General features: G+C 52.2%; 1 protein-coding gene across 1 annotated transcript; it reads left to right on the forward strand.

Annotated features, from left to right (window-relative positions):
- Positions 1-1,023: 1,023 nt before the first annotated feature.
- On the forward strand, positions 1,024-1,998 carry ZNF488 (zinc finger protein 488; the record flags this gene model as incomplete). The annotated part of the gene is made up of 1 exon (XM_079716310.1): positions 1,024-1,998. One exon carries the CDS (start codon positions 1,024-1,026, stop codon positions 1,996-1,998), a length of 975 nt encoding a protein of 324 aa, XP_079572436.1.
- Between the last annotated feature and the right edge of the window lie 7,656 nt (positions 1,999-9,654).

Genomic DNA, 9,654 nt, shown 5'->3' on the forward strand with positions numbered 1-9,654 from the left:
CAGGTGATGCCCAGCAGGTTGGCACAACTGGCACATTTGACAGTTGATGGGTAAGCAGAGGAGAAGCAAGTGTATGAACATGTGAAGAACAGTTGTGATCACTTCAGGAGAGTGGAGAGGGAGACCCACACTTGGTGCAGGGGCAGGGCCCGGTGGATAGATGGCTGCCCCCAGGTGTGGGAGCAGGCAACAGGAACAGCTCCAGACCCAACCCACCATGTCTGGATGTTACTGTCCAGCTTTTACCCTCTGGTCACCTGTGCTGCAGCAGCTCCTGTCTCCAAGTGCTTGTAGTGTCTTGGAGTTTCTGATGATTTGGGAGAAAAATTAGCATACTGAGCAGCAAGGAACATAAACTGCTTTAAATCAGGGTGCAAACATATTAGAGTTGTCAGCCAAGTCAGACTGACTGGTAGAAGCCTTGTGTCGCTGTTAAAAGATAGCAGCTGCTGCCTGGAGGTTGACAGATGGGGGGCAGTACTGAGCCTGGCCTCTGGGTGGGAGCATTGTGCGCTGTGGTCCTTCCCCCCAATGGAGTCCTGGAGGTGAAAGCATTGTGCTCTGAGTCAGGGTGAGTTGCTGCATCTGTAGTAGTCAGGGTTCTTTGGATGCAAAGGACAAAAACTGTCTCTTGCCAAGTTAGCCAAGAAGATTAATTAGAAGGACTGCTTGTCTAACATCACACAGCTGAGGACTGGCAGAGCCTGGACTCACAGGGACACTTGTCTGCCCTGAGTTCATGCTCCTATCAGCACTTGCCCTGAGACACCAAGGTCCCAGGTGAGAGAAGGCTTTCTATAAGTTCCTACAACCTGCGTGCTCCTGTATGTCCCTGAGTGGAGAGCACGCTTCTCACTGCCTTTTGCTTCCTCTCTCTGCAGAGCCCTGTGGTCCTAGTGCGCCAACCCAAGCACCAGGGGGAGCCCTTCAATCTCAGGGCCCCTCCCCGGTCCCAGAAGCCTCAGAGACTGACAGCTGTTGGAGCGTCCACCTTGCTCAGCTGGCCCAGGCCCTGCGGTCCCCATGGCTGCCGGGAAGGGAGCTCTGCGGAGCCCTTCAGCTGAAAACAGATGGTGGCTTAATGAACCCGAGCAGGGCTGGGGCTGCAAGCCAGTGCTGCTGGAGAAAACAAACTGCCTGGGCTCTGAGGCTGCCCCAGTCAGCGGTGGCCGGGATGAGGCCTGTGCCGAGATGGCACTGTCAGCAGCCCCGGGCAAGCTCAGGCTGGGAAAGCTGATGCCCTGGAAGGCTTGCTGGGAACACGGGCAGAGCGCCTTCATGGAGGTGCCTCGGCTCAAGAAGAGGCTCGGGGGCAGGCAGGCCCAGGAGAGGGTGCATAGTGACCCTGCAGGCCAGCCTGGCCCCCAGCAGCTGACCCTGGACATCCCCAGGGACCCGGCTAGCATCACCTGCTTCTCAGTGTGGCCCAGTGGAGCCCGCGGGGAGCAAAGAAGTGCCTTCAGCAAGCCAACCAGGAGTCCAGCAGGGAGACCAGGGCCAGCCTCCGTCTTCCAGGTAGGCGGACCTGTAGACGCCCTGGGGGAGCTGCTGGGACTCATCAACACAGTAGATGTCAGTTGCTGGGGTCGACTTTCCAACTCCAAGCTTTTGGTGGGTGATTTCTGGAACCTGCAAATGGTGCCACCAAATGCTCCTCTCTGCGGCACTTTCCTGGGTGACCCCATGCTGTGGCTCAAGCACGCCACGGCCCAGATGCCCACACCTCCGTCGTGCTCCTCCACCGCTTCTTGGGCCCTGCTGCCCCCCACGCTCACCTCCCTGGGCCTGTCCACCCAGAACTGGTGCGCCAAGTGCAACCTCTCCTTCCGCCTGACCTCCGACCTGGTCTTCCACATGCGGTCCCACCACAAAAAGGAGCACGTGGGGCCCGACCTGCATTCTAAGAGGCTGAGAGAAGAGGCCCTCACGTGCCCCGTTTGCCACGAGTACTTCCACGAGCGCCACCATCTCTCCCGGCACATGACTTCTCACAGTTAACAGGCGGTTTGGAACAAGGGCGTCCAGCACGTGGTCGTGAGGCTGAGATGGCTCATGGGGCCTTCCTCCGAAAAGACTAGTCACAGTTGTCCACAGGGCCGTCTCCTTGGGTGTTTGAGGATGAACAGCTCAGTCATAATTGGAAAAAGTCAACCCACCCCCAGGATGTGCTTTAAAGGAAGTAAAGTCGTGAAATGATGCGCTTTGCTAATGGCAGGGTATGGTGACGAATAGGCATCAAGTGTTTCTGACATTTTCAAGAGAGAGGGCTGTGCTCCCGTCCCCGTAACTCTTGCTCCATGTGGAAGCAAGTCTGGCACCCAGCATGGGCTTTGGAGGCAGACAGACCTGGATTGGGATCTTGGCCCTTTCGCATACTGGCCCTGAGCCTGGGCAGATTGCTCTAACTATCTGAGTCCCGGCGTACTTCTCTGCAAAATGGAGATGGTGACACCTGTGTCTGAGGGATGTTGTCAGGATCGTATGGGAAGACGTGTGGGAAATGGCCAGCATGTGCCCGGCAGTGTCATCGCAGAGTAAACGGTACTATTAGCATGATCCACATTAGTCAACTATTGTTAAGTGACAAAATTTCAGTGGCAAACAATGCAGAGCCCCTGTTTCTCAGTCATGGGCCTGTGGGTTGGCTGGGGTTGAGCTGGGCTTGGCTGATCTTGGCTCCAAGGTTGCTTTCTCTCTCAGGACTGTTGGGCTGCCCAGTCATGCTTCTCTCATGGTTACACCAAGAGCACAGCAGGACAAGTCCAAATACCCAAACACAACCCAAGCCCCTGCTTGCTCCCTTCCACTAATGTCCCGTTGGCCAATACAAGTAGATGGCCAAACCCAAAGTTAAGGGGTGAGGTGTGCATATGGCCAATGGGGAAGTCATGAGTGAGTGTATAATCCTACAGGGGCTGGCGGAATTGGGACCAATAATTCAACCAACACCTGGTCCCTGGTTCTTCACACTCTGAATACGTGAAAATGGGAAAATGAAACAACGCATACATGCACACATACATGCACACACACCCCTTAACTCTCAGGAAGTGAGCATGCACAAAACCTTAAGGCTTGAGACATTGTGAAGACTGGGAGAGTTCTGGGTACCGTTTATTATCTGATGCATGTTGAGTTTCAGTACCTATGCTGTTTATCCACATTTGTCCTTTTTCCTAACAATGCAAACCTCAGGTCATAAACTCTGCTGGAACACAAGCCAGTCTGTGTGAAAGCCCTTTGTTGGAATTTCTTTCAAGTCACTGCAGTTCTTTTGAGTGGTTTCCACCTCACTTTCAAGATTCGTTCATTTGACCTGCAGTTTCCAACCCCTCCTTTGGGGCCTCGGTCACAGAGCTCAGGCTTGTGGGTGGGAAGGAGCTGGTGGGGGTCTCAGCCAGCAGCGAGCCAGCCATCCAAACACCCGCAGACTCCGCCTCCCCTCTCCATTTCCACAGCAGGCTCCCACCTTGCCCGAGGCAGCTGCATGTCCCCCCTCTGGCCCAGCCCACACCTGTCCCTCTCTCTCCCACTCCCCCCACCTCCCACCCATTCTCCACAGCCAGAGGTATATTCATTCATTCCTTGGCCTCCCTGGGCACCCGTGCTGTGCCGGATTGTGTGCCAGGCCCCACCGGGGGCACAGTGAGTTCGACCCACTGTGTGAGTCGAACACAGTCCTTGTTCAGGATGTGAGATGATTAGGGTGCAGTGCAACAGATGCAGAACAGAGGCCTGTGCCGGGGTGCTGGGCACGTTGCGGGGCATGCCCAAGTCAGACCTGTGGGTAGGGGAGGAGGGTACCCCTGGAGGTCTCCTGAGGGGTGGGGATGTGATCTGAGCCTCAGAGTCCAGCAGGAGCTGGTGATTCAGACAGCAAGGGCAGTGCTGGGGAGAAGGTGGTCCTGAGCTATAGTGTCTGAGGCCTCTCCAAGGCCCAGGTGGGGCAGACTTAGTGGGGAGGTGGGCCTCTGAGATGGAGACATAGGAAGGCATCGAAGGAAAGGAGTTCGGACCAGGGCCCTGGAGGGCCGGCTCCAAGAAACCCTTCCAGGGGGCCTCTGGCTGCAGCAGGAAAAGTGGGCTGGAGGAGAGGAGATGGACCCCCTGAGCCATTTCCTCTGCATCTGGAAGGAAGCAGCAGTGTTCCACAGAGGCAACAAGGAAGCACCCCCATTTCTACAGGGAGGCTTGGAGGCCCCACCCTCCCTGAAGGAGGTCAGGAACCCTGCAGGCTGGGCCCCTTTGGGAGCTACGTGGGGCTACAATTTGCCCACCGGGAGGCTGTGCCCAGAAGGGGGCTGAAGCTTTGGGGAGCCTCCCTCTCCTGCCATCCCATGTGGGGAAGAAGATTAATTAGAAGGGCTGCCGTCCCATGTGGGGCAGGAGAGGACACCTCATGGGGTTGGAATCTGAGACTCCACACCGTGCACTGATGTACGTTATGTCATTTAATCCACATGATACGCCCAGGAGGTAGATACTTTTTAAAATTAATTAATTACTCGATTGATTTTTAATTTTTGGCTGTGTTGGGTCTTCATTGCATGCAGGCTTTCTCTAGTTGCGGCGAGCGGGGGCTGCTCTTTGTTGCGGTGCGCGGGCTTCTCACTGCGGTGGCTTGTCTTGTTGTGGAGCACGGGCTCTAGGTGCGTGGGCTTCAGTAGTTGCGGCATGTGGGCTCAGTAGTTGCAGCACGTGGGCTCTAGAGCACAGGCTCAGTAGTCGTGGCGCATGGACTTAGTTGCTCTGCAGCAGGTGAGATCTTCCCAGATCAGGGCTCGAACCCGTGTCCCCTGCATTGGCTGGCAGACTCCCAACCACTGTGCCACCAGAGAAGTCCCGCAGGAGGTAGATACTTAATTCCCATTTTACTACGGAAGAAACTGAACTCCAAGAGGTCAGCTGACTTTCCTAAGACCATGGGTTCTGGAGAAGCAGTACAAGAATAAGACCCCAGGACTGCCCCACTTGTGCTCACATCCTTCCCAGCCTGCCATGCGTCTGCTCAGCCCAGCCAGGTTGTGTGGCATTGTGGACGATGAAAAAACTGGGACTTAAGACAGGCATTGACTCCCTGTCTGCAATTTCAACTTGCACCCTTCCTCCCCTCCCCAACATTTTCTATTGCCCTTCTCTTGAGCACTTTCCACCGTTTTGCTTACTCTTTTTACTGATTTGTCTTGTTTCTTGTATTTCCCATCACTAGAATGTAAGTTCCATAAGGGATTTTTGCTGTTTTGTTCGCTGCTGTATCCCCAGCAGCTAGAACAATGTAGGCAAATAGCAGGCATTCAACAGACCTTAGTGGGAGGAATGAACGAGATGCCTGGTTCTGGCCTCATTCCTGACAAACCAGCTTCACACAAGGGTTTCGACATCTGTTAAAATGGATGCACAGCTGTTCTCCTCTGACTTGTTGGATTGCTCTATAATTTCTTTGAAATCAGTTTGACAGGCATAAGTGCACTATACTAAAACAATAGAAATTTAGAATTGAAAGGGATTCTACATTTCTAGTCCATTCCCTGACTTCATAGCAGTGAGCATTGAGGTCCATGATGAGCTGACATGCAAAGCGATGCAGGGCAAGAGGTGGTGAGGTCAAGGCTAGGACCCCTGAGATGTCTACAATGGTGTGTCTTCCCTGGCCCACCCACACTTCTCTGGGAACCTCGGCTATGGCTGCAAACAGAATGATTACTGATAGTGACCACATCATTCATAAGCAAGAGAGACATTTTGAAAAAAAATTAAAGTTAATTAATTTTATGAAGAAGCACAAGAAAACATCTCCCAAGTCAACTTTTTAAGATGGAGTTCATTTTGGTAAAAATTGATGTAGATGCAAGTTGCTTTGTAGCAATTCAAATGGACAGACGCCAAGATGACTTATGGAGGTGATGACTTACAGTTTATTAATGTGGCAGTTCCTACTTGTCACCAGGCTGCGTTCCCAAAGTCCCCATGGCAGTTGAAGCCTGTCTCGTCCCTTTTCTCTCCTACCCTCCTATATCGACTGGGGATCAGTCACTTTTAATCATGACTTTGCCCACACTCTCTCTGCCACCTTCCATCCCAGTTAAGAGTTGGCAGATGATGTTGCCACAGAACATCACATCAGCAGGTATGAATTTTACTCGAAATTCTGGGGTAAGAATCATCACATTCCTTAAATTCTCTATATCTAATTTAATCTGTTCTCTACCGTAATCCTCTTCTTTTTTTTTTTTTTTTTTTTTTTGCGGTACGCGGACCTCTCACTGTTGTGGCCTCTCCCGTTGCGGAGCACAGGCTCCGGACCCGCAGACCCCGCGGCCATGGCTCACGGGCCCAGCCGCTCCGTGGCATGTGGGATCTTCCCGGACCAGGGCACGAACCCGTGTCCCCTGCATCGGCAGGCGGACTCTCAAGCACTGCGCCACCAAGGAAGCCCCGGTGATCCTATTCTGGTAGGACAGGCAGTCTGTCTTTTTAAAATCCCTCCCCTGTCTCTCCAGTTTACAGAACATTCCCTAGCACCTCCCACCTAAGAATACCCTCTCTTAGCATCAAGCAGCGTCCCCATGCCGTGTTGGTGTCTTTGCCTCTATCCTCCAACGTGCTCTGGATCTTCTCCCAGGATCTCAGCCCTGGTGGTTTTCTGGCAATACTATCATTAGGCAGGTAACACAGGAGCCGCTAAGCCAATAAACAGAAAGTCTTGGCTTGCTTTTTGGACAATGGAAGAGAAAATACCTATAGTGGCTGGAAAAATAGCAAATTATATCTCAATATATGACCTCCCAAACAGCAGCCATTCCATTAAGATTTCTAAAAGTCCCCCAAATGTGCTCATGAGGCTAAAATGAGACATTCTGAATTCAGATCCATTTTAGTTCTCAATTTTAACCAAGATTTGCTTTTCTTTCTGCTTTTATCTGGAAGAGAAGTAAAACCTTAACAAGGCCAGGGTCCTAAGTCCATATCTACTTCTGGCCAATTCCTGAATCTTAGACCGCAGATTCTACTCAAAAGACTATATAATTATGTTAATGAAAGTGTGTGTAGCCCACTGGGCTTGGGGAGAGTGGAGGGAAGAGGAGGTGAGGGTCGCCCTGACACCTGGAGCTCATGTGTCCTAGGTGAAGGCTCCTTAGTGCCAGGCCAAGTGCAGCTCTCAAGAGAGGCCAGAAATCAGGACCGTATGTGGAATTGTCTCTCTGAAAAACCGATGGCCAAAATGGCACGGACTTAAGGAAGCACGTTAGTGGTGGTGGCATGGTGAGGGGCAGGAACCACCAGCTGGAGACCCCTAACTCTGTTATGCTCCCAGCCTTTGAACCAACTGGGTGGTGGGCCTGGCCCTGCTAACCTCACAGTACTGCCCTGTTCCTCTAGGCACAGGGAGAGACCCTATAGAGGGGTGAAAGTCAGCAGGCGTTGTACTAAGGTAAACCACCCAGCCTTTCTTTCCTTGGGAGGTGCTGCCGCCCCCTGGTGGCAGCATGCCTCCCCTGCAGGCCACTTCTCTTCAGAGAAGGGGTTTTACATGCCCTGCCTGTATGTATAATTTTGGTTTTGTTTTTTGTAGTAGAAGTCATGTGTGAGGTCTAAGCATCATATAGTAAGATAGGAAATCCATAGAATAAAACTTCTATTTTAAAAACAAATTATTCTCCAATGTGTTTTGATTTGTGCCGCACCCTAGAAAAGAAGAATTTTTGGAAAGCGATTTTGAATGGGCGTTGGGGAGACAGTGCCTTCTGGAAGGAGGGTAGCTGTTCTTGTTCTTTAAATGTAACTTTTTCTTCCCCAGCCATCTTATGTTTTCCTGGAGCAGGAGACAGGAAGCCAGTAGCCTCTGATACCCTTGCTATTCTAAGCTGCTTGGATTAGGAGGCTATTTTCACTGCCAGCCACCCTGATCTGCAAGGTAGCAAGGAGGTCCTTAGGCAGCTAATCCTATAGAAATCAGGAAGTGTGAGTTGAGCGCTCTCCACTGGGGACCTTGGAGGCAGGTTTCTTTGCCCACAGCTGTGATTCGGGCTGTATCCTTTTTCTTTCCAAGTTGTATCCTTTCATTGCATTAAAGCTGTGTGGGTGGCCATGACCCTCACTGACACACAAACGGGGCCGTCTGCTTTGTGTTGGGCTGTTCGGTAGATGGAGGCACACAGGAAGTTGGGGGTGAGTGAGATGGGAGAAGAGCTGGGGTCCTACCCTCTGGTGATCCAGCGTGTGCCTGAGAGCTGGGTCAAGCTTCCAGCAACGATCCTGATGGTGAAGGTCCAGCCTGTCTGTGGCTGGGGATACCCTGGGAAAAGGGATGGATGGCCTGGTCCAGCCCCTCTCACAGCACATCAGTGGGTGCCTTGAGGGGTCCTCAAGCAGGGGGACATGGGAGAAGGTTGCATGGCAGAGCAGTGGCCCTGGCTACAGGCCGGAACACAGAAATGGGGCAGGAGGCTGTGGTGGGGATTTAGGTACCGAGCCAGGACCTCAGGACAAGGCAGAGGGGATGGACGGTGCAGTTCACTGTAAGAAAGCAAAGCCTGTGGCTGGTTGAAGCGGAGAAGGATATCTTGAGAGGAGCCAGGGCTGCACCCAGTGTTGGGTGGGCAAGCAGGGGGCCCAGGCTGAATAGTAGGCAGAAGCAAGGAGCTACTCAGCAGGACCTCAGCTGTGGTCAGGCAGGGGAACCACCTCTGGAAGGTGCTGCTTCTGCCCCTGATAAGTCGGGGCATGGCCATGCTGCCCTGCACACTGGACATCTGGCCATTGCTGCTACCAAGCTTCCCTGGGTCACTTGCTCCATAAAAAAAAAAAAAAAAAGTCCTGCATAGGAGCCTCTGGTTGGCCCAGGCAGGACCACCTGTCCATACCCCACAGCCAGGGAGCTGGAAAAGTGAACGTCCAGGACATCTGGTTTCATGGTGGGGGAATGGTTACAGCTGACATTGGCCAAGCACTAGATTAATCATTCAATCTACACAGCCCCCAAAGTGCTATTATCTCGTCCATCGCATGGATGAGGAAACTGAGGCACAGAGATGTGAAGTAAGTTGCCCAGAGTCACACAGCCTGGAAGGGGCAGGGCTGGCCTTCCTATCTGGGCAGGCTCAAGCTGGAACCTGAGCTCCTAACCACCTCTCTGCTTCTGAGTAAGTCTGTTTCCCACAGGTTCATATGGGGAGCAATTCTCTGAACATCCAAAGGGGGTGCAAATGCTGGTGGCCTAAAGGAGGGCAAACATCCACTGTGTTAGGTGTGTGACCGCCAGTGAATAACTGATCCTGTCCAAGGCTCTGGGTGGAGCTGACTCTGGTGGAGATAGTAATAATGGATGTCCATGTGGTGTGAAGCTCAGAAGAGAGATCTGTGTATGTCACCCACCCTAAACCGCTCCGCCCCTTCCCCTGTTTAAGACCCACCAGGGTATTTGCCATCTGTGACACCACAGTGCCTGTGGGACACCTTAAACAAATTAAACTGCAGGAAACACCAGTGGTGCAAATCAAGGAAAACCAAAAGATGTGAAAGGAAAACCCATAAAAAAATGAACGACCACTAATGATCACTAAGGTATAGATAGTGAGTCAGTTATATAATTTATGTTATCTTATTTATTATAGTTTTGGAATAATGATGGCCACATTTGAAAATAATGATATA

This window comes from Hyperoodon ampullatus (assembly GCF_949752795.1).
Source record: "Hyperoodon ampullatus genome assembly, chromosome: 1".
Taxonomy (NCBI): domain Eukaryota; kingdom Metazoa; phylum Chordata; class Mammalia; order Artiodactyla; family Ziphiidae; genus Hyperoodon; species Hyperoodon ampullatus.